This window comes from Adelges cooleyi, unplaced genomic scaffold (assembly GCF_023614345.1).
Source record: "Adelges cooleyi isolate 19-005CV unplaced genomic scaffold, UGA_ACOO_1.1 ACOO_flye_CR_arks_rails_tigmint_CR_PRNA_30, whole genome shotgun sequence".
NCBI lineage: Eukaryota > Metazoa > Arthropoda > Insecta > Hemiptera > Adelgidae > Adelges > Adelges cooleyi.
Window position 1 is genome coordinate 30,001 of NW_026095971.1, and position 26,074 is coordinate 56,074.

Consider the following 26,074-nt stretch of genomic DNA (forward strand, 5'->3'; position numbering starts at 1 on the left):
ATATAGCTCCACTTACCTAACCTTATATCGTGGGGAGGGTAATGAGCACCTAAAAAGACCTAGCCTTCCGGTATTATTATTTATAGTATTTGGTTGGACCAACTATGTATTTTTTCTATGCAGTAGACTAAAATAAAAATAAAATATTTTACTTTAGTTAAACATAGTTGAGATAACTAACTCAACTAACACATAAGTTATAAAAAAATGTTTTGATCATTAATTTAGTCGAAATCAAAAATTGTTAAGCCAATTGTTTAATTCAAGGCATCGTCGTGGCACAATTTTAAAACTATTTTCGGTTAATTAATTATTTCCATTTAAAAAGGTTAAAATTTGCATTATTTTATATAGAAATAATTAATATACTAAAAATAAATTAAAAATGTTGCCACGGCCGACCGATGCCTTGATAATGTTGTGAACAATTCAAATGTTTTTTAAAAACTTAAATCGATGTATTCTTAATTTGATTGATTTTGTACAAAAATAGATCGACTCTTACATGACCGAATTTCGCTATTTTCAATGAATTATTTTGCTTTTACTCAGTCAACTATGTTATCACGGTCTAATAAATAATATGTTATGTTATCACTGTAAAATACGGCCGACTTCGGTTATTATACGACCGGTTATTCGCTTTTAAGCCCATTATTATTGTTAGTGTTCGATCGTTTTCGCCGCGTTAAAATTACTTTTCGGAAAAAATACGAGTCAGATGTGCGTTTTATCTCTCTACGGGTTTTTTACCTAGCAAAAATACCATCGTTTTCTCATGGACGTTCAAATGGGTTGCCGCCGAATGACAAAACCCCAATCACTTGTTTATGATATAATTATTATGTATTATCGTTGCATGTAACAGGATAATGTCAACAACAGACATAATATGCCGGTCGGCCGACCGGGGACCCAATAACAGCAAACTGTAAACAACACGACTTTTTATATATATTATATATATATATATATATATATGTATATATATGTATGATATAATAATACAAGCTGTCCCGACCCGGCGTTGTCCGTGTATTAGAATAGACACACAATCAGAAGTCAGAAGAAATATATATATAAAGGATGTATGTCGACGTTTTATTAATAAACACACATAATAATATTATTGGGTTGTAGTTTTTGCATTTTAAAATAGTCGCTTGTAGTAAAATTGAATTGAAAATAAATTGTATCGAACGGATATCGTGTACTTCATTAATTTAAGTTTTAAAATTTTAACAACATAATTAAACCTCAAATAAAAACGCAATTTTTTTTAATTTAAATTAATTCTGTACTTAATTGAATGTCAATTATGACATTTCATGTCTTTGCTTTGCTTTGCCACACAACCCGAAAAATCGACAGTTTTTATCACAACGAAAATTTCTGATGATTTATCTGATAAGATAAAAGAGATTAGAGATAAAATGCCTCCCGTGGTTGCGGCCTCGTAAGCAAGCTGTTGTAATGGGATAGGAATGGAGTTTAACACGGTTTTTATTTTAAATTTCAATTAGAATCTTAGGTACATATTTAGTATTAAAACGATTTTAAATATAAATTTATGTTAATACAATTAGTAATACTTACATTTTTGTTTAAAAAATATGTACTTATAGAATCACTGTAAAATTTAGATATTGTAGGTAAGCTATATAGAAATCAATAATTCACCCTAAATAATGGTTGTCATAAAAGTTGTAACTATAGTTTTATTTTTTGAAATTGATATACATAACTATTTTACTTTTGTCAATCCTGTAGCTGATTTCAGATTTTTTTTTTAAGAGGTATTATTTTTAATTATTTAGTAGAAAAATATTTGTTTACCTATCTAAAAATAACATTAATACACATATGACATAAAATATATTTTTAAATAATAATAATATATTTAATCCACTAAATATAAATGATTGGTTTGGCAAAAATTTAAAACTTAAAAGTTTTAACAAATTTAAACTACAATTTCGTTTGAAAATTTAAACGTAACGTATATATTTGATTAACTTTTAAAAAGTAAGAATAATTTATTAAATGTTGACTGGTCAATAACCAGTCTTGGAAAATTATTATTATTGTCATTAAAGATTAAAGTTAATAACGGGAAGAGTGGGATGTAGTAATATTTTTATCTCCGTCCATTATACAACCGCACTTCTCTATTTGTCCTAACTTTTACACTCTAATAACTTTAAAAATAACGAGATCACGTAATATAAAAAACAATGCAAAAAAATAAAATTTAAAAACGAATCAAATCCTATAAGATATTGATTGATGGATCTCTTTAAAAAAATCATCCTGTATAATTAATATACAGTATCAATAAGTTAGCGATAAAGGTTTCAAGATAAAAGAGGTTGCGTGGGCCGCAACTCACCTACAGCCAGTGGCGGCTCGTGCGTAGGTGAGCAGGTGCGAGCGCACCACATGTCATTTTATCAAAATAATATTTTTTATTTTTTTAAAACTTAACCGTTGTAAATTTCTTTTTAAAAATATCGGCGTGCTATTAAAAAAACATTATTCAACAATATTTTTCGGCAAAGAACTATTATGTCGTGAACATATTATTGCTCCTAAAGTAATAACAGTTATGCAAAATGCACACACCAATCGGTGCGCAACACTGTGACAGCCCCGCAAAGTTGAACCCCGAACCGATTTAAAAAAAAAGAACGTTATCTACGAGTAATTTTGAGGTTTTTTCATTAGTATTCTGATTTCTGTATCGAATGGTCGATATTATTTCATAATAAATGTATATATATTTTACCCGTCATAGTGAATTCTTTCCTCTTAGGATTAACACGTAATTTTTTCTTTAAAAAATGAATTCAGTAGAAAATCTTTTGAAAAAAAATTCTCTCTATACAAATGAGGAAAAAATAAAAATAAAAACATTGGGAAGACCCGTGCCGGATTTAAATTTAATAAAAGTTACAAAACAAAAATCTCGGTAACATACTCGTCATTTTACCAATGACTATTATTCTAAAAATTAAATATTATTAAATGACTTACATATGATTAATAATAAACATTATTTTAAACCAGTAAAGACATGTTACATCATAGTAAATGCTTGTTAGTTATCATTTTGTGCACCACGAGCCACCACTGCCTACAGCCATTTTTTTAATAGTTCATATAAAAGGGTAGGTAGGTACAAAAGGTACTATCAATGACATATGATGTAGGTAATCACTGACGGCAATCATGAGAGGAGTAGTTGGCGTTTATACTTCATACGTTTACACATATTAATTATTTTAATTGTTCAACCCTTTTATTATTTGATGTGCTTCTGTATGTTTTATCTCAATATACAAATCACTGGTAACAATTAAGTAAAAATGCATTGTGTGTGTGTGGCAACGCTGAGTAACAATTTAAGCAGTTCAGCTAATTAGACATTCCCCTAGTCGAGTCCAACAAAACTTTTTGTTTTTCTGTGGCTGTGTTGGTTAATATGTGTATGTGTTGTAAGTAATAAAGAGTTGAGGTGGTGGAAAATATTAAAGATTTTTAGGTGTTTTATAATCTCCTGAACTAAATTTAATAACCATATTAGTTCAATTTGATTTGATGTAAAGATTTTAGAAATTTAGGCTTCATTAAGCGATATTAAAAATCAGGATTGTTTGATAACACTTTATTTTGCTCTTTTGCGATATGTACTAGAATTTTGTGAGGCTGCGTGGAATGTAAACTACCAGTTAGATGTTTTCGATAAACTAAATAAGGTCCAGATAAAAAAAAAAATTGTATATGTTTCCTGAGCAACCACATAATTGTAAATGCTTTCGAACTACATTTTCCCCCTTTTAGCGCTATAATTAAAAAAGTTGGAACCCCCCTTATTTAATTGATGCCGCCTATGACATTTGCTCCATTCGCTCCCCTCTTTTGAAAGCCCTAGTTTTACTTCAATTTAAGTTTTAAATATTGATAAATAATTTGGTATAAGTATAAATTTATAATAAATACAACTACTAACCAAGTTGTTGGACTTGACATATTGCTAAAAGAGCACCATATATTTTAGCATTAGCTAACGTTTGGCTTGATGGCACTTTGGAATGCAGGTTACTGAAAAATCAATAAAAAACAAATGTAGTTACAAAATAACTTTTATACTTGTGGTATTGTTATTTGCTATACATAAAACATAAGAACATACTAAGGATGATTATCAGCAAAATATACTCCAGAAACTGCCAACACATGATTGTTTTCTACTGGATTTAGAACACCATCAATGTAGCAAACAACTTCATTGTTTGAGTTATAAATTAAGTTTTTTTCTAAAAACAATACACAATACAAAATATAGTAACTCATTCCATGAAGGTTTTATCGATACAATGTAGAAAATTGGCACTTGTTATTTTTTTTAAACAATACATTTTATCTAAAAAAATTTTTAAGGGAAGTTAATTTAATTTTAATTTTAAAACAATTATCAAGTGACACTTGTGCTCTCTTTTGTGTGTTTGTGAACCACATTATGTGATTACTTTATTTATTTATTCCCCATTAACGACAAAGGGTACAATAAGTAATTTGTAAATATAAATAATTATGGAAAAAATAATAATACACCAGTATCACTATACTAGTATCATGCATAGTGAGACGGAACATATTGAGGCGGGGTAAGTCACAGGTCTACAAGAAATAAATAATAGTAAAATAATAAAATAAATCACTAATTAGATGAATTTTTTAGCTTTGATGCATAGCTGAGAAGGTATACTTTTTACAACGATGTGTTTTTATTTTTTAAGTCTGTATCCACAATAATTGCTAATCTACTGAATTGATTTCTTTGTGTATCAACTCTATAGATCAGAAATTGTACCTGTAAGGAACATTATTGGGCCAAAAATGTAAAAAATCCACTATTTAAATGTAATTTTATCTCTTTCACTTATAATAATTTCTGTAGACCTGTGACCTCTCTGTCCCCAATGTACTGGCTTTCCTTTACTGAAAATGTTTTAATGCTCTTCAATAGAACTATTGATAATTGTATGATTGAAATTTTTAATTTATGTCAAATCAAATAAATATTAAAATAAAAACTATATAATTTAAATAAAACGAGATTTTAATTACTTGCAACATCCAGATCAACAAGTACTCTGTCGTTTTCCCTTTTCCTGAAACAAAACAAATTATTAAAAATCCATGTTTAATGAAGAAATATTCTTAAAAATATCAACCACACGCTTTGTAAACCTAGTATTTTTTTAAAACTTTCAAAATTGCTCTAGTTTTTTTTTAAACCGTAAAATATAATAATAATCTATTACATTATAAATTTGTTTAGTTTAGTCATGGTTTCGTTTGATACTATTGTTAATTTTTGTATGTGAAATCTGAACTGCTTGCCTTTAAGGGCGTAAATATTTATTTGTTCTTTTCACATAAATTAAATATTTTTATTGTTATAAAATATGTATATAATTTGTATTATGGCTTGAATATGTACAGGCGCGTGGCAAAATGAGATAAGGCGGCAGTGTACCAATACACGGTCGAATCTCGGCCTATGGCGGTTTGTTCCTCCCGGCGGGCAACCATCTTGGGGGGAGAAATGGCCACTTGTCCCTCTCTCTGGGGCCAACTTGTTTGGTAGTGTTAGGTCGGCAGCCAGCTATTTACCCAAAAAAGCCAAATCTAAAGCTTCTAAGCCCCGATCAGTGGACAATAATGGACGTTAAACATAATGGAGAATTATGACTTGAATATGACGATATAAACACATGTTTATGAATAGGGGAAAAGTACACTTTGACCATCTAGAAAAAACATAATTTACGCTTGTGGTTATATATTATAGTAAAGATATAAAAAAAACCCTAACAACAAATATAATCAATTTTTGTTTGTGGTTAAGAGTTCTTTAATTATTTTACTTCTTTACGCTTTGACTGTGTTAAATGTTGAGCTGCTGTATTGAGTGAACCAAATCAACAGTCATCAGGTATCAGAAAAATATTTTAATTTTATTTATTACGATACATAGGTAACAACAACAACAACAAATTATTATAGATAGACAAACAACCCTAATTGCATCCACCCTGATTCTAACAAAATAGTTTTAGGCACATTATTGTCTTTACAACAATTATGTATGCCGTGATCTCACTTTGCTAGTCGTTTCGTACTATACAATAATTTGGTATGAACTAACCTTAGCAATATTTTTTTAAACTACAGTATAGTTAAGTTCATGCTTACATTTAATAAAATCATAAAATATAGCTTAAAAAGCATGGGGTTCTTCTTTTTTACAAATGAGTTAAATTTTAGCTGTTTGAAAAAAACTTTTATTTATACAAGTTTAATTAAAAAAGTTGTTTTTAAATAAAAGTTCTAGCTTAAGTTCTTATTAAACTTTTAATTTTTCCCTCTAAAAGTAAAAGTTATATGTACAAAAAAATTCAATTATAATGCAAGATCATTATTATTTGACTCCTCAGCACTAAAAAATCTTTCACAAGTGGAAAACTAATGAATTCCAGCGACACAGGAAAATATTTCAACTTAAACTGTAGAGAAACATAATACAAAATGTTAGGTTAGGTGCAATTCATTCTTAATGCAAAATACTGCTCCCTATTGGCTGCCGGAAAAATAAGTCGGAGTCATCGATGTGACCGAGTCAGTAAGGCGGCAGTGGGTTTGCGCTCACTCTCGGTCACGGACGTTCCGTTTGCTGGGTGAGCAATCGTCCGGGGAAAAGGGCTGCCATCCCCATCACTGGCGACGGCCTGACAACCCGTTAAGGATAACAAATTCTTCGTCAAGAAATCATCTCATCATGACAGCAGCATTGGGCCCGTTAAGAATAAATTACATTTTTTTATTAGTAAAAAATTAAAAAACATTTTCACTAAGGTTATACATATGATTGTTTTAGACAGGGAAAAAAAAGTATTATAGTACTAATTTCTCATTATAATATGACTGGGACAAGGATTCTATTGCGCAAAGGTAGAAAAATATGGTAATCTATTGATCATGCCTATTTATTTATATAGTCATGGACATAACCACAAAAATTCAAAATAATATGTCAATCCATGAGAGCTTTAATAAGTTCATAGCACGTACCTTTCTGAAACTCTTTAACTATTGTTAAAAAATATAAAATCAATTATATCTTCTAACAAATTATCAGATAGTTGATAACAGACTGGAATCAACAAACTTAGATTACTTTAATTTAATTTTTTTGTACATACCGTTTATTGTTACTTGTACTGCTATTAGTAGTTTCGGATGTTTCAAGCTCTCCAACGATTCCATTTAAATGTTCGATTACAGATATGTTTAATGCTTGTAACTTAGATGTGTAACTTAATTGATTTTTAAGTTGATCTGTGAATTGAAACATTTTCTTAAAAGTAACATCAATCTAAAAGAAATTTAATTATTTATTAATTGACAATCATAATTAATAATAGTATGAATTATTTTACTTCGTTTATGTAGTTCTTCAACACATTAAAATCTTTGTTTTTATTAGAATTTGAATACGGTGGATCATCATTGAAGTACATAACCGCATGACCTAAATTTTCTAAGTATTTGACAGCTTCTTCTTGGGTACTAAACTTTTTGCAGAAACTATTGATACTTGAATCGCGCCATTTTTGGGCTGTAGGCCTAGAGTGAAAATGTAATATAATATTAAAGCTAAAACAAATTAAAAATAGGAGCCTCGTTAATTTAATGAAGTATATATTTACTTAATACTACTTTGATACAGTTCTATAATTATATAAGAATATATATACATATATATATATATATATTTTTTTTATGTAAGAGAACAGGTTAAATAATTTAAGCCCAATTTTAAGTCAATATATACTCAATACTATTCTACAAATATGAGTATTACATTTGAAATTTTAGGATTTTAAGATTAGAAATATTATTGATTTTACTAAAATAAGAAAAAAGTTGCACAGTAAGGTCAGGCATAGTGGAGACAGAAAATAGTGAGGATGGTGTAGTCATAGGACTGTAGGAATTGTTATAAGTTATAACTGAGAGCAATGAAAAAAACACTTCAATGCATAGCTTTAGATAATAGAAAATTTAATGATGAATACAGATAAACATTGTTGTATAGGCAATCATGTGCTTAACATTTTTTCTTTTAGTATTAAGGTTATATGAATATCTTGACCTGTTATTTGACAGAAGATTCATTTGGGAACCTCACTTCAAAAGTAAATGCAAACAACTCAACACTCGCCTACATCTAATAAGACCACTCATCCAGTCTTCCAAGAATATTTTTAACCTTTACTTTTGTACAAAACTCTTCTTTAACCAATCTGGTCTTACAACATTGTTCTCTGGGAGGTCGATAAATTTTCAAACAATAGGAAAATTGAGTCTTTTCAATACATACGCTTAGTCACCTAAGCTTCATGGTATGTCACTAACAACTCTCTACACTAAGACCTAAAAGTCCCAACTGTCAAAAAGACCGTATACATGGTTTACATTTGACTTTATTCCAAAATGTAATGTCATTCCAACTGACTTATCACACACTTCACTCAACAACACTTCTGGGCAATCTAATCAGGCATCTTAACCACATTTGGTCCAGAGATCTACTAAATGTTACTTCACTCAACTTAAATACTTATGTACAAGTGGCTCTTCAGTGTTCCTTCTCCTCACTGCTCATCAGTGCTGACAGAATAATTTGCGGGCCTGGAGTGATTATTTTTTTTTTACTGCAGGATAATGAACATTTTTAAAGCTTTTCTTCCCACTGTTACTGGCTACGGCCAAATGAAATAAAAACTATACTCATTAAATTGTACTCATAGTATAGATTGTAAATAGTTTTTCTAAAACCTTAATTTAAAAAACAAAAAATAAGTATGAGGGTTAATCATCTACCTATCCATAAAAAATGTATTGTTATTGTCACCCATAGAACAAATTAAATTTACTGGACACCCTTTTTTCTGTGATTTTTTTATTTGCCATCTCATAAAACAACAATAATTTTCTTAAGTTTTAAAGCTTTAAGTTACTAAATCTTCAACTATTTAAAACAACCCCCTAAGCCTGCCGGCGTCATGAGCCGACTCAAGTCCATTCGGACTCTTTGATGGATAGGAACTAATTCTCTAACTCCCAGAGGAAAAAAGTAGCTTACCTAAGGACTAAACTTAGGTTAGTTAGGTTACCTACTATCCTCGTATCGCTGACAAGTGTATTGTTATACACACAGAAATATGTCCATCGCACACCTCAGTCACCTGTGCTTGCAGCCTACTTCTATAAGCAAAAAGTTCAAAGTTCAAATAGCTATAACTTTTGAACTAGAGGAGTCTGCCGATTTCAGATTCATAATCTGCGTACAAAAATACTAATAGATGACAAAAAAAAAAGGTGTCCAGTAAAATAAATGTATGGTCTCCGATTTTCTACTTTTGACCCTCAAAATTCTACAGATTTGATTTTTGATCTAATGCTAAGCAAGTATAATATCCAGCAACTTCAGATACTGTGTTCAAAATAAAACATCATTAAAAAAAGCTACACCTTTAAAGGCAAATCTAAAAATATAACTAGGTAATTTATACCTGTACATACGGCTGTATGTAATACTTAATAAATATTATTTAGCAAGAATTTGTAAACAAAGATCACTGACGACAAATTCACATCTTTTAAAAATGGAAAGTACTTAAAAATTACCAAGTAGGTACAACATAATAAAAAATGTTTACCAATTAGTGGCCACGGTGCCCGTTCGGCTTTGCCGGAAAACAACTGCATAATATGGTGCCATTATTTAGTTAAGCGTCATTGAAATATTGAATATTCAGCGAAGCCACTCTTCAGACTGACATGGATTTAATAACACATACGACGACGGACGAACAAAGAAGTTTAAAATATCAAGCATTTATTTCAATAAAAGTATTGAATATAAGTATTGAAATAGCGGTAAAATGTTACTAAATACAGTGTAGCCAAATTACAAATCCAAACAATATTAGGTAAACACTAAATAGCTGTTACAAAGCGTTTATTTTGTAATAATTGTTATATTCTAACCTAACCGTTCCATTCATAACATTTATGAATATTGTGATTGTGCATTGTTGTGATATTAAAAAGTTAAGGTCACCGGTCATTACTCATAATATATGGGGTAATATGACGATATATTTTAAAGTAAAAATTATAGTATGGAATGATGTGATGTGTTTCATTTATAGACATCTCCATATTGTTTATATGACATAAGTCAACAATTTCTTACAATTACAACGATATAAATTCAAAAACAAAATTAATTATAGTATGTATTAACTATTAGCCTTGCAAGTGTAACCTATGCTTTTATATTGTTTAGTGTTTTACTGTTTACATCATAAAATATGTAACTATATTGCACTATACATTCAGTTTTAAAACAAATTATTAAATAATTATTTATGCATCCCATTTTCTCGATGAGTGATAATTTACTTTAAATAAAAGCTATTTTATTTATTTTTCTTGGTTCCTGAATTAACAATTACAATAAAGGTAACTAACAATTCTGAATTTTATTTCTCATCGTTAATTTGTATATATATTTCTAGATGGGAAAATCAAAGAGCCAAAAAAGAAAAAAGAAGCTAAATAAAGTATCATACCATCAATCCAAATACATTTTGAATCAAACATACCCAAAAAATGTTAATAATTTTTCTTCTGTTAATCCCCATTTGAACTCTGCTGATTTACCAATAATTGTACATGACATTGATTATACTACAGACATACCTTTTATGGCTTCAACAGTTGTGCAACATGTAATTGAAACAAAAAATGTGGCAGAATTGAATCAATCTTATTTTCCTTGCTTAAATAATGGAAAAGTGCTTAAAAAACAGAAGAAACGTAAAAAGAAAAGAAAGAATAATAAGTTTAGTGCTTCAAACACATATCCATACAATATTAGTAAAAACATAAATATTTTTGAGCGTGATAGATTAATTGGATTAGATAGAAAGCTTCGACCTATTGTGATTGATGCTGAAAATGTGGCCTATGCGTAAGTTTCAGATTTTAAATTTTATAGAATTAAAATTTCTTAAATATACTGCCTGATATGTGGTTTTTAATTTTTGTTTCAGACATTCTATAAATGAAACTTTTTCTGCCAAAGGAATTCAACTATGTATTGACTGGTTCAAGACCCATGGGCATTCTCATATAAAGGCATTTATTCCAAAGAATTACTTGGTAGACGAAGACTCTGAATGTTATAGAATAATTAAAAACTTGGAAAATAAAGGTCATGTGTATTACACGCCTACAAGAGAAAATAAATGTAATAACATTCATTATCACAGGTCAGTTACGCATTTTGTATTAATCAATTATTTTATTTTATTTTTTATGTTACAATTTTATACTATTATACAATAAACAAATTTCTTTCGATACAATAAATAACTACTCTTAACATAACTAATACCAAACATTTAACTTAAAAGTACTTTTAAATTTATATAAACTATTTACAAACAGATCTATCTTATATTTATTAGCTAATTGTAACATACGATTCATCGGTGAATTTGACACTAAACATGTGGTACCATTTTTTTTTTTTTTAATCCTCACTTGCATCCTTTGCGTTCCGGGGGGGGTACTTGCCTGGTGGGGCATTACTTGCCGGACTTCAAAATGTGGTACCTGAGTTAGGGTAGAATAAATTGGTATTGCGTAAGTTACGTTTATTTATCTTAAAATTTATCATTGCTAATAATTCAGAACAATCTATACAATTATTTATCAGTTTATACAAAAAGATGAAATCTGATTGTATACGTCTTATTTCTAACGTGTTTAATTATTTTTTTTACATAATTTAGTAAACTTGTTTACAATGAATGTGGAGCTCTATAAATATTACCATTAAGAGAAACAAAATGGAAAAATCGATTTTGAATGGATTCTCAATCCTGTAATAAATAAAGCTAATGTGGTGAACAAAGAGCTGAGTTGTATTCGAGACATGATCGAATGAGAGAACAGTAAAATGTTTTTAAAGTTATAATATTATTAAAATTATTGCAATGCCGTCTTATAAAACCTAACTGTCTTGTAGCCTTATTAACAATTATAGAGATGTGGCGGTTAAAAGTTAAATTAGACGTGGATATATCCGAAAATTACTCAATTGATGAGAGACGTGTTTATTAATAGCTTCATACAAATGGTTTGTGGCTTATTTTATATTACACCCAAATAATTCAGAACACTAATCAATGGAATTTAAATAATTATTAATTGCATTATAATTCTCTTTTTTTAAATCTAAATATGATTCTTTAAAATTTAAGATAGTTGGCTTATTTGTTAAGAAAGCAATAATAAGGGCTGGATGGAGAGGATCAAGAGGAAGTATGCTATCGATATCCATAACGTTTAAATAGACTGAGTTACAAAAAACTAAGTTCAACAACTTATTATAATTATTAAAATTGAACTGAGAAAAATCATAAAATGTTAGTGTTACGTATCAACAGTTTATATAAATACATATGGTGGAAATTGTCCACCATACGCGAGTGCTACACCGGCACAACTTGTCATTCGTATAATTTGGGTTTCATAATAAACATCAGCGAGTATTATTATTTACATTAATCTAATTGTGTTTTACTTTCATACTAAGGTATAACAGTTAGAAAGATTAAGATCAACAAGCAACATAATATTAGAACTTGGGTAATTACGGTAGATTTCATCGACAGAGTTAATATAAGATTCATAGCTTGACTTATCAATATTTGGCGGAATATAAACTGAACCAACAATAAACGATTGGTTCTTAAAACGCAAGAGAACAAATAGTGGCTTCAGTGATAGTATTGATACATTAAATAAAGAAGAGTTTATTGAATTATTTACAACTATTAATGTGGTGGCACCTCTAGAACAAGAGCTTGTATTTTTATTTCTATCTAACCTAAGAATTTAATAGTTTATAAATCCTAACTCAGTATCACTTACATTTTCGTTAAGCCATGTTTCAGTAAAAACATAAATATCAAAATTAGATATAGGAAGAAAACTATATAATACATTTAGTTTAGTGTTGACACCATAGACATTTTGATAATACATTTTTATTTCGGACAATATATAGTTACAATTGGGCTTATTCACATGTTTTTTGAATTTTTTACAGTAGTTTGATTACCTTTTATATACCGAATAAATAGATCATGCTCGCCACTAGATTTTCTCTCTTCTATTTCCTTACGTAACGCGTTAAAATGATCCGGTTGTTTAGATGATTTATCAGAAGATAATCAAATTAAATGAAATGTAGAGTGAGCCTGCAGCTTTTTTTTAAATTTTTTAACATCGAAAAAACATTTTTAGATCTGCTACCAAGCCTTACAACTTTAACTGGATTATCATCCAAATCCATGGCAGATAGTATATCTTTTGTAGTAGATAAATCATTGGTATTATGATCAGCGTCATCAGTCAAATTAAAAATTAGTCTATTTTTAGAATGATATTGTCTGTCAAGTAGTTCATCAACTATATGATTTTCAGTTGCCTTATTTACTACCATGTTGCAGGGTTCTAACTTTGTTATTTTATTTTCTAGAAAGACAACTTTCTCTTTTAGGATCGCATTATCTTTTATAAAAGACGATGGTTGGACAAATCACATATTTTTTTGTTATTTTATTTTTTACTAGAGCTTCGCTCTAGCTGGGGGCTCCGCCCCCAGGCCCCCGAGGTGGGCGGGTAGGTCACAGATGCCCGGTACTGTACCCGGCTACGCAGGGCACGCTCACGTCCCCTCGCTGCAAAGTATTTTCGGGGAGGTCACAGATTTCGAGGGGGGTGCCCGGCTGCGCCGACCACGGTATGTGGAAGTCAGTGCACAGCGGTTCCTAGGGGGGTGCCCGGCTGCGCCGGCCACGGTGTGTGCAAGTCAGGGCACGGCGGTTCCTAAGGGGGTGCCCGGCTGCGCCGGCCACGGTGTCGAGCCATCTCAATACGTCTTAAAGGAATCACGTTATAATTCATGGTACCTATAGGCTGTATCTAGTAATCAGAATTCATACCTAGTTATGGACAAATATTTTGCAAGCTAAATACTGGTTAAGTGTAGAGTAAGTCTAGCTATGTATCTGTAATTTTTTTTAATTTTAAATTGAAAAAAATAGTCTAGAAGTTAGACGGTTAATAAATATCAAGATGTCCGGTGTTGCTTACTTGGGTTGCTACCACTTTTATCAATTTGTATGAACTACCAATGTCCAGTTCCAGTTCAGCGGGCGGAATTCGTATTGATAACTGATAAGGACGGCAGGTCTCCGAGTGTTTTGGCATTCGCTCGCTCGGATTGTTTGAGGTGTTGTTTACTCCACGGGCTTGGTAATAGCTATGGTTAAAAATGGAAAGAAATGTTTAGAGGTCAGTCGGCTATATGTCTGATATGGTGTTCATATGTGCAACAAAACTTTTTCAAACGTATATGTTATATGTCTAGATATTGGTTGAATTAAAATCCTTATTTGTTCAGAAATCACCGTCTATGCCATTATTCGGTAATGACGTATTGTACGTTTAGAATGTAACCAACAGCATAATGCATTAAATATGTATATTAAAGGTCTGGTGGTTTAACAGAAGTTCATAAGTGTTTAAGAATTCAAGAGTATTGCGATATACGCCTGTATATCTTGGTGGAAGTTAGTATTTGAGTAGAAAATAAAACACAACAATAATATGTTTAACACAATACTATTAACAAAAAATGAACTTCTACGGTGTAAGTTTTCTGTTGGCCGCAGGCAAATTAATCGGTGACGGCATAGGATAACAGTCTGTAACCAATGGTAACAATAATAACTACTTATTGTATTAATTAAATACAGAGTAGGTAGAAGTAGCAATCAATCTTCTAAACGGACACGCGTTGGTTATGATTTCACTATAGTATTGGCCTAAAACAAATAATTTACATATATATAAAATAAGTCAGTAAGTTATTTAACTGAAAATAAATAGTAGATATATACGTCAACAAATTTTTCAACAAAAAATATGAAATGTATCGTTATCACCACACACAGCGGTTTGAAAAAGATAAGAATTTTGTACATCTAATTAATTTGATAATTTGGTTTAAGCAAAATGTAATATACTACTATACTATATATTATTATATATATTCTAAATCTAAAAAACGTACCAACATCCAACGACGCATATTAATAGGTAATGTTTGCACACCGGGAAACACGTCGATTTCTCTTGAACGAAAACCGTGAGCGAATTACGGACAAATATGTAATTAATAATAACTATTATACGTTTAATATATAATTGTATGTATATAATATAACAAACTACAAAGACAAAAATTCACCAAAAAAAACAAAACACGCCGTTCGCCGTTTTTAATTTTTATTGTTTAATATTTATTATTATATTATATGATAACGTTTCGACACGAAAACAGCTCTCCGGCCGCCGACGCAGGCACGGATCATGGAAAAGACGAATAGACAACTGAATCCCATGGAAGAGACGATTAGGCAACTGGCGGCAGTCGGCTATTTGAATTAACATTTTATTATATAGATTTCAACTTTAGACAAAAATACTCTATCTAAGAGAGATTTCTGTCCATCACGAATTTGATGAAGTAATTCCATTATATTAGAACTATTGACTACATTGCCAGATGAAACACAAAAATTACACACCCAATTTTTCAGATCAATTTTCTCCAATTCTTCTGATGACAGCAAAGTGCTAACATAATGGACATTATTTTTACATTTATTACAGATAAGGTATTTTTCAATTCGTTTAATTGATATATTACACTCTGCACAGTTTGTCGCCATACTATCTGACATATTATACTCTTACAAATAATATTCACAGCAGTAGATAACAGATAATAAGACCGTGCATCCACAAATATAATAATTAACAAACATTAAAAAAGGTTTATATTACATCTTATACAGGTTTTTAAACTTTTCCAAAAAAAAGATTGTGTAGAGAAATACAAAATGCAACTTTTGGTACCACATACATAAAAAACGATCAGAGATATCACATCAAAACATTACAAAAACGGTGGTGATAATTAATCCCATCAATGTAGAAGTACCTACAAATCCTAAAATTATATGCAATTTATTTACTACATTTGTTCACTTTAATTAATTAATTTTAAAAATGTATGAAACTTGGACTTACTAGTTATTTCTTAACTAGCATTAATGTTAGAATAAGGGTATTTGAGAGGCCAGACAAGTACATTATATGGGTCACCAGTCACCCCCTCTCCACACTTTCCTACTGTAATTGCTAATAATTATGCTTATAAAAAAAAACCCGACATCTATCACATCTAGTAATATTAAAAACAACCAAGTAATGCTAATCTAAATAAGTTTTTTTTTATACAATAAAATTGTATCTTTTTAAATAGTATCAGAGAGTAATTATAATAATGTATAAAATGTATTTTTTTTTAATTGGGTAAAATATGTAAGTGCAATTTCTGTATAGAAAAAGTATTTATATGATTTATTTAATTGAATGTTAGAAAATCATGAAATGTAAATATGTTAAAAATGTTAATAACATTGTTGTTCTTTGATAATTTTTTTAGTAAAACGGTGCAAATTTACATGTACTTAATTTGTTTAAACTTATCTCTCTTATCTCTAATCTATTGATCAACTACAATATGACGTTATACATTTTATAGGTTGATTCTTGAATATGCCACTCAAGTTGGTGCTGCTGTAGTTTCCAATGAAGACTTTACTGATTTTCACGAGTTATTTAGTGATATTTTATTGCACAGGTAACATATTAATATATAATTTATTTTAAAACATATTATTTACTATTACATCTATCAAAAATATTTGTAGGCGTGTCGTCTTTACATTTGTTAAAGATAGAATTATCTTTCCAATTGATCAGTATGGAAGATATGGTCCTACATTACTTGCAACCCTTACATTTTCCAAAGAGTCTAAATAAAAAAGGTGATATTATTTATTTTTTGCTACAATACTAAACTTAAAGGCTTTTTATTGACATTTTCATGTCTTAGCTCTGGCACATAACCGAAAAAAGTGTCATGACACGGAGATGGGGATGGGAATGTGGTTGGTGGGTAGGAATGGGGATAGGGGTAAGAGATAGGATATAGGAATAAGAGTTATGAGATATGGGGTAGGAGATAGGGGTCGAAATTTATTCGGTAATTCAAAGAGACATGAAAATGCTCTTTCGTGGTTGCAGAATCGGCTGAAAAACTTTTATACTTAGTTATTTATTTAATTAATGCCTGAATGGGCATAGAGTACAGTTAGCATACAATGTATAATAAAAATAAAAACAACAGTTTAAGTGACAACACACAGTACTAAACACAAAATATAATAATTTTAAACTTTTTAACCTGATTAAAGAAATAATAAAATCCATGTTTTCTAATGGATTACATTGCATTAACATAAAATTGATCAAGAAATCATGATTACAGTTTTGTTGGTGGGAAGAAATGTGAAATGTATAAGAAGATCGCAAAGGAATGGTAGAGACATTAAATGGTATGGTACCCAATATTTAAAAACAATTAATTTAATTATTAGTTAATTTATTTATTACTCTGTTATATAAAATCTTAAACTTGTGTCATAAATTATAGATATAAAACAAAAATAATTAAGTAGCTTAATTATTTTGTACTATTGGAAAGCATTATACTTTAATTTTAAGTAATCAAGTGAAAAAAGTAAAAAACTTTTTTTATGTAATAATGTATTTATGTAAAATTACAAGCTTAGAAAGTACAATACGTTTTCCTGTTATGGCCTAATTTTCTTAGTTACAAATTTTAACCAATTACACTATTTTCGTAAATATTAGGGACAACAAATGTAGCTACTTAGTAAAAACTGACAATATAAATCAGGCATTCGGGTACATACCTAAGTTGAGACTGCATTAGTATTTTACTAAATTATTGTGAGAAAACCCTATCCACAGTAAAAATATATACTTAAACATAAATATGTATTTCAGCAACTACGTTGCCATCTTTAGCGTTAACCGCTGATTGATGATTATAATTACTATAATAATAATATATTATAATTGCAATTATAATAAAATTATTATAGCTTAAAATTACATTTTTTTTATTATTAAGGTGGACACGATTAGGGTTGATCGTCAGTATATAAAAATGCATTGCCATAGTTACCCATTTATCGTAATTAACAATACAATGAAAATATTTTCATTACCTGTTGACTGTTGATTCAATCACGTATACAATATGGAAATTCACTACGGTCAGTGTAATTGTCTTTTTTTGGAGGGGGGGGGATTTTCCTTAATAAAAACAAAGTTTGACTAAAGATTTTTGAGAAAATCGTATATTTATAGTTCCATTCTAGATCAACCTTCGGTCTAATTTTCAGACCTAAATCTTTAATACTGTTTGAAAAAGTGAAATAAAGAAAAAATATCTATCCATTCTAGGGGAAAGATTTTATGATATTTTTTGGTTTGTCAATGTTTCTCGGTAGTGCTATGTTTAAAGAATATTCCATACAAATTTGGAACTAATTTGACTATTTCTAAAAATATTTATAAAGCATCGTAATTCTAAGTTGAACAATTTCTAAATTTTTCTTGTGTTTTTTTCGGTTTTAAATGGGAAGGGATGAACATTTTCAATTTTGTAAAAATTTACCTTTGAGGTACAATTTCTGATAAATAGAGTTGCTACAAGAAGAAATCTATTCAAATGTTTAAAAGATATTGTGGGTTTAGACACAAAAATAAAAACATCGTTTAAATACAATACGTTTTCAGCTCTGCATCGAAGCACAAGAATTATTACATGGTTAGTATAGGTATTGAGTATACTCAATGGTATAGGTTTCAGGGAAAATCATAGGCAACATAAGTACATTATCTAGGCCCAAGAGTAGCAATATTTGACCAATTGAACATTTAAGTAACCACTACAGTTCCAGCTCTAAATTAATATTTTTCGAAAAATGTCGATTAAGTAAGTTAATTCTGAATAAATAGGGGCCAAGGGGTTCAAACCCCGGAGCACGGCCGCTGTAGATCAGTGCTGATAACTGGGCGTTATTATAAATGCGACTGGTTAACAAGATAAACAATTGAACATTTACTGGTTGTTCCTTTAAGGTCACGCCCTCAAACATAAGCGCGTTCTCCACAGAAACGGCCGCAATGACCTCCACCGACGGCAGGAAACGGTCCACAGCCTCCCTCACCGGAACTGAAGACCATCCTTCCCCCACCTCGAGTGAACCAAATGCTAAAATGGCCAAATCAGCTACCGTGCACTTGAATAATCATCAACAACTAGTCGCCTTGGTACAGTGGATTAAAGATACCACGGCCCATCTTCACTCCACAAAAAGGCTCTCCGAATCGATGACTAAGGAGTTTAGTACAAAGTGCCAAGACATCCTGGTCAGAGCCGCCAGACTGAATGCCAGGAGCGAACAAGCAAAAACTAGTGCCCTTGAAGACTTGAGGTCCTTTATGTCGGTTAGCAACCAACAAATGATTGACCTGTTTGCGGTCAAGCAAGAAGAGCTCGATTCATGTAAGCAGCAGCTAGAGGCACAGGTCGTTCGAACTGAGCGTGCTGAAGGAGATCTAGTTGCTCTGAAAACTGAGCTTGAGCAACTGCAGGACCAACTAGCCAACGATAGAGCAGATCAAGCGATGGATACTGAAGTGATCAACCATCAAGTTCCCAACCGAAGATCAAGAAACCGCTCAAAGAGAAATAGGAGTTCCTCCAAAAAGGCAAAAAGCACTACGAGGAAAATGGCCAGATCCGTGTCAAGGAAGAAGAAACTTGACACGAATAGAGCACTCACGCCTCCACCAACATTTTCTGTCAACAGCGAGCTCATGACCTCAGACGAGGCTAAAAACAACCTGTGGGCAGAGTTATGTAGGAGATCAACGGCGCCGAAACTTAAATTGACCACTTCTAAGAATGGTAAATTAACTATAAGAGCTGGAGATGAGAGTACATCTAACGTGCTCAAAGAGATTGCCAAGACTCCGGACCTAAAATTGCTTACAGAGCAGAAACCCAGATGGCCAAGGGCCATTGTATACGGAGTGCAAACAGACCTCAATGAGGACATCGCTACTGCAATTGCCAAACAAAACCCGGATGCGCAAATCCTAGTAGATAGAGCTGGGGACTTTATTAAGCAAATTTTCAAGAGAGGACCTCGTGATCTCCCAACTGTTCACTGGGTGCTTGAGGTACCCCCAGACTATTACGAGGAAATTACCAAGGGGCCTATCTATATTGGTTACATGCACTGCCGCACAGGCCGTTTTGAGGAAGTTACACAATGTTTTAACTGTCTGGGCTTCGCGCACACAGCTAAGGTATGCAGGTCAGAGCAAGTCTGCGCCCATTGCTCACAGAAGGGCCACAAAACACAGGATTGCTCGAAAAAGGACTCTCCCCCTAAGTGCACCAATTGCAAGGGCAAGCACTCGGCACTCGACAAGACGTGCTCCACAAGAACGGCGGTATTAGCTAACATGCTGCAGAGGACCATCTATTCCTCCACCCATTAATGCCGTCCAATAAATTAGTTATAATCCAGCACAACATGAGGGGCGCCACCACTGTCAATGAGCAACTCCTTCCCTATTGTCAGGCCGCCAAAGCAGACATTGCTCTCGTGCAGGAACCATACACTAACCGTGGGAGACTAACAGGTTGGGATGCAAATCCACACAGGATAGTTCTCAGTAAACCTACCTCCAGAAGAGGTAACAATAGAGATCTTCATGGCGCTGCTATCGTGATACTGTAACGGTCACATTTAGCCGCCCGTTACCACTCGCCTCCAAATATGCATTATTAGCAGTTTACCCCGATTAGCATGTAAGCCATTATAGGTAGGGGAGACAACAGACACACGGGACAATGCCAGGGGCACCGATGCCCAGTCAGTTGACATACTACCATCTTCGGACCGCGACTTAATTATTCTAAAGCCATTACCTATATTTCACGTTACATTACTATTTTATATTTCTTTAACTTTACCCGTACTCGTGTGTCCGTTCAACTCCGCCATTACCTGGACTAACTACAGAGAACGCTTTAGGATCCAGGTAGAGGTGTAATATATATGTACATAGCTTTACTTATTTAATAAACCTGTTTTCGTTTCGTTGCACACTTGAGAGTTAAGTTATTTAGAGGTACGATCGCCTGTTAAGCTCCTCAGGCGATATAGCAAATATACAAAGGAGACTTTAGGGATATTTAAGTGTAGATACGGCCTAGCCATCCGTCCCGTCTTCGGGTCCACTAATTTAACCCTATCGACTGTCGTTTCAGCCTAGCCTAGCCAACTAGCCAAGCAGACACGTTACAATTTGGTGGAGGCGCCGATTTTCGTTAGTCTTACCTCAGGGAGGGACCCTAACATTTTTAAGGGAATAGACGACGGACACGACCCCATATAATTGTACCTGCTATTTTTTGATTTAACTCTCAGGTTGTAGTAAAGTACATTTTTTTTTTATTAAGTATCAAATTGCATTTAAATTCTAAATTCAAATATAAAAATCGATTGTAATTATTTTTTAATACAAGAAAATTAATCATTATGGCTGGTCATAACATATGCGAACCCCAATTATTTTCGGGGCATATAACTGAAGATGTTGTAGATTACTTTTATACTTTTGAGAAAATTTCTGCCGCAAACAACTGGGATGACAAAAAAAAAAGACAATTATGTTTCCATTATATTTAAGAGACCAAGCCAAAAAATTATTTCAATTTATCGAGGTTGAAAATATAACTTTAACGTGGGAAACTTTAAAGAAATCCTTTTTGGAATTTTATAATACAGAGGATATGTCTAAACTTTAATTCCTCTGTTTTCCTCTGTCTCTTGATGGGAATTCCAAGAGGCAGTATAAGGAAAAGGAAAAATAAATTTCTATTTTTCTTTTGTAAAAGTATAATTTTTTGTTTTTTTTTTTTTTTTTTTGGGGGAATCATACATATAATTATATTATGCGCGAATATATAAATTATTTACTTCTGTTAGGTAGCGTCTTTAAAAATATAAATATAAATTGTAATTCACATTTCTCACGGTGTGATTACTAGGAATACATCTAGCAAAAAAAAAAAAAACACATATTTCCTTGGAGGCAGACAACTGCCGTTGCAGGTTTTATAATTTCAAACCACTGCTATCCCGTAATTATAAACGTTCGATTGTAAGGCAATGCCTTTTTCTGTTATTGCGTTGTCAGAAATGAATCATGGACATGTCCGAGTCTTATTTTCTGACAATCCTTGGACACCAATCCCCGACTCGCACTTCATATTATTATTTGAATTTGACACGGTTATAAAATATTATAATACGATTCCTTGACCGTTAGAACAGAAATTTAAAACAACGTATTTAAAAGTGATGATCATGATTTTAACGGAGAACAATAATGTAACATGTACAATCTCAGATGGTACCCGAGACGATATATACACATATACACGCACACACCCGTATGTGCCAGTGATCGCAATGTTTTGCTGACGTTGTAATTTCTGGGACAATTTTTATTGTAATATTAGTTAGAAGGTTTTAATATTATTTTTCATAATATTAAATAAATAAGTGATTTTTTTTTTTTCCCTCAAGACAAAGTAAATTATATTATCAAAATATAAAAGAGTAAATATTATCGGTCTGTGCCGTGCAATTATGCAAACGTGTAAAAATAATTATCTTTATATTTTGCCCCGTAAATATAAATAAGCAAATAGGATCGGAACGTCATTTATGTATTACTGTAATTTCCAGAAGTAGGTCATTTTATGGTCCATTTTAGTCGCGACCCCTATTTGTGAGCTTAGGATAATATGAACTAGGTCAATTTTTTTTTTTCCAACTATATTAGAATTTAATATTCACTTACTACTTCTGCCGTACGCCTATTGCTAAGTCATCAATACTACCGAATTATTTGCCGATTTTATTTACATCATCGTTTTTGCCGACGCGTACTAAATAGTACCTATTTGCCGTTTGTTTCATCTTTAGTCGCACGTTGCCGCCCGCAGCCAAGGAGGCGATCATATTCGGCCGCACGTTGCCGCTTTTAAGATAATCAATTTGAATTTGATTTTGTATGTTTTTATTTGCCGTTTAATTGCCGTTTTTGCCATGGCCATAGATCGCCGCAATTTTAATTTGCCGCATACCTATTGTTGCCGATATTGCCGCCTAAGTGCCGCATTTTAACCGCAAAGTTCAATATTTTATTGATTTATTTTGCCGTTGGTCTGGAGACCAACATTTTTACCACACCATATAACACATATCTTTGAATTTCGAATGTCGATCATATGGGTAGTTTAAGAGAAAGGAGTAGCTAACCTTCATTTTATACGTCCGGATCGAATTTTTGAATTTTAAATATTTTGGTTGTTAATACGCGAATGTCATCAGCGATTTTGGTAGTGAATAAATACATATTTCCGGTTGGTTACCGTTGAGTTTTTATATTTTATTTATACGGCTGTTTGTCTCTGCGTTTGTTCAGATTGACTGTTATATTATTATTTGGCAAATATTTTCCCGGCTAACCCCCGGTGACCGTCCGGTTTTACCGTTGACATGTTTTTTACACGGCACTGTCTCTGACGATCTCAGATTGACTTATTTTACTTGTTGAATAATATTTTATTATTTTTATCAACCAATGGACGACTATTATGTCAGATCACGAGTTGTCATTACATTATGCGGCGTATTAATTTTTCGGCTTTATAAAATAATTTCGGATTAGTTAATGAAATAATGACTGATATTTTACACGGCGTTTCGTTTTCGATTAACTGTTTTTGACTATGTTCACATTAAATCGGATTTTAACGAATTAATTTTATTGACACAAGGTGTGCAGATGCAACCAATATTTTCTTTTTACGGCGATTTTATTTTTATATGCATAATTTTGCGCATGCTGATTTTCGTAACTATATGAAATTATTTTTAAATAGTTTCGTTTATTTATTTTTTATTTTAATAAAAATATTTTATTTTTCTTATGAGAACACTTACAATTTTAAAGGGTACTTACGTTAAATGACGTCCGAGTTGCTTGTATTATCAAACCCAAAATGTCTGACCACATAATTGATTCTATTCTTATTTAAATGTTAATTTTCCAAAGCAATGTGTATTTAGGGGCTATATAAAATTATTTATCAATTAATTATACTGTATTTCATTAAGTATATATATATATGTATGTCTTATTAAGTCGACTTTTATATTAAGTTTTAGGCGCAGCGGTACGGTGGTCAACTTTTAAAACTGTCTTTTTAAAGATAACCTGTTTGTTAATAATGCCTTTGTTTTACATATTTTTATTATATACATATATATTGACCGATTGTTATAGTTAAAATAAATCATTTCCTAGACATACGATACGCCAAAGGCGCAAGATTAGCCGACGTCAAAATATTTTTTGTAATTTTTTTTTGTATCGTATTTGTAATGTTTGTATACATTTTAGAAAAAAAAAAAACCGCGTAAATTACCCTGGGTCCGATATTTTTTCGACTACTAAGCGTTTCTCTGTTAGTCTTCTTTTCTGTTTCTTTTATAAACACTTAATGAAATTTATTTTATTTTACGATTATTATTATTTTATTTTGTATAATTTAAATGAAGTAGTTTTTTTTAAGCACGCAGAGGTATCAACTTAACTTAAGATAATGAATGTATATGATAAATGATTTTTAGCAACGTTTTTCATCATTATCATTAGGATTAACGTAATTACACATATATATTGTGAGATAAACAGACAATGAATTTTTCTTTTATAGTTGTTTTGAGTTTTCTTGTATGCGTAGCTTAGCCAACTTAATATTTTAAACAATAACAATACAATGTAGCCCATGCTTTTCCCATATTACCTTTTTATGTGGAATAGAATATGACAACCACTAGTAGCTTATTAAGACCTTGAGAACACCACTATTCATTTTATAGAGGGTTGACCTACAAGTCTTTTCAAGAAAGGCGAGAAGCTAGGTTGGATGTTTTCGTCGAGCGATGGCCTTTCAAGTTTTCAATAAAAACGACAAGTTAAGGGATGGATGATCGTCGAAATTAACCAAAGGTCAAAATAAGAGTACAGGTGGCCCTCCTTTAAATCATAATTAATTTAAACCAACCTATAGGAACCTTTATTTTCAGGGTATTTGTACATATCTTATTTATTTTTCTTAGTACCCATTTTTATTTGTATAACTTAGGTCTGAGGTCAGACCTCATTAGGGGAGGAGCAGCTGTAACGGTCACATTTAGCCGCCCGTTACCACTCGCCTCCAAATATGCATTATTAGCAGTTTACCCCGATTAGCATGTAAGCCATTATAGGTAGGGGAGACAACAGACACACGGGACAATGCCAGGGGCACCGATGCCCAGTCAGTTGACATACTACCATCTTCGGACCGCGACTTAATTATTCTAAAGCCATTACCTATATTTCACGTTACATTACTATTTTATATTTCTTTAACTTTACCCGTACTCGTGTGTCCGTTCAACTCCGCCATTACCTGGACTAACTACAGAGAACGCTTTAGGATCCAGGTAGAGGTGTAATATATATGTACATAGCTTTACTTATTTAATAAACCTTTTTTCGTTTCGTTGCACACTTGAGAGTTAAGTTATTTAGAGGTACGATCGCCTGTTAAGCTCCTCAGGCGATATAGCAAATATACAAAGGAGACTTTAGGGATATTTAAGTGTAGATACGGCCTAGCCATCCGTCCCGTCTTCGGGTCCACTAATTTAACCCTATCGACTGTCGTTTCAGCCTAGCCTAGCCAACTAGCCAAGCAGACACGTTACAA

At 31.7% G+C, this 26,074-nt stretch overlaps 2 protein-coding genes across 7 annotated transcripts in view; one reads left to right on the forward strand and one right to left on the reverse strand.

The window, feature by feature from the left end:
• Window positions 1-9,962, reverse strand: part of LOC126839285 (uncharacterized) — an 11,654-nt gene extending 1,692 nt beyond the window's left edge. Inside the window, exons 1-6 of the mRNA XM_050574502.1 lie at window positions 9,792-9,962; window positions 7,506-7,692; window positions 7,269-7,441; window positions 5,131-5,174; window positions 4,193-4,316; window positions 4,010-4,101 (exon numbers count right to left, since the gene is read on the reverse strand). Of these exons, the coding sequence (XP_050430459.1) occupies window positions 4,010-4,101; window positions 4,193-4,316; window positions 5,131-5,174; window positions 7,269-7,441; window positions 7,506-7,692; window positions 9,792-9,853 (682 nt within the window). The 5' untranslated portion in view covers window positions 9,854-9,962. The remainder of the gene's footprint in view (window positions 1-4,009; window positions 4,102-4,192; window positions 4,317-5,130; window positions 5,175-7,268; window positions 7,442-7,505; window positions 7,693-9,791) is intronic.
• LOC126839287 (probable ribonuclease ZC3H12D) overlaps window positions 5,866-26,074 on the forward strand; it is an 82,233-nt gene continuing 62,024 nt past the window's right edge. The window contains exons 1-6 of one of the 6 annotated variants that reach the window (XM_050574505.1): window positions 5,890-6,001; window positions 10,656-11,110; window positions 11,193-11,411; window positions 16,829-16,927; window positions 16,998-17,114; window positions 17,618-17,879. In XM_050574505.1, coding sequence (XP_050430462.1) covers window positions 10,656-11,110; window positions 11,193-11,411; window positions 16,829-16,927; window positions 16,998-17,109 — 885 coding nt within the window. In that variant the 5' untranslated portion in view covers window positions 5,890-6,001 and the 3' untranslated portion in view covers window positions 17,110-17,114; window positions 17,618-17,879. Of the gene's footprint in view, window positions 6,002-10,200; window positions 10,370-10,429; window positions 10,600-10,655; window positions 11,111-11,192; window positions 11,412-16,828; window positions 16,928-16,997; window positions 17,115-17,617; window positions 17,882-26,074 lie in introns of those variants that run through there. The other 5 variants (XM_050574506.1, XM_050574504.1, XM_050574513.1 and 2 more) reach the window with 5 other exon arrangements.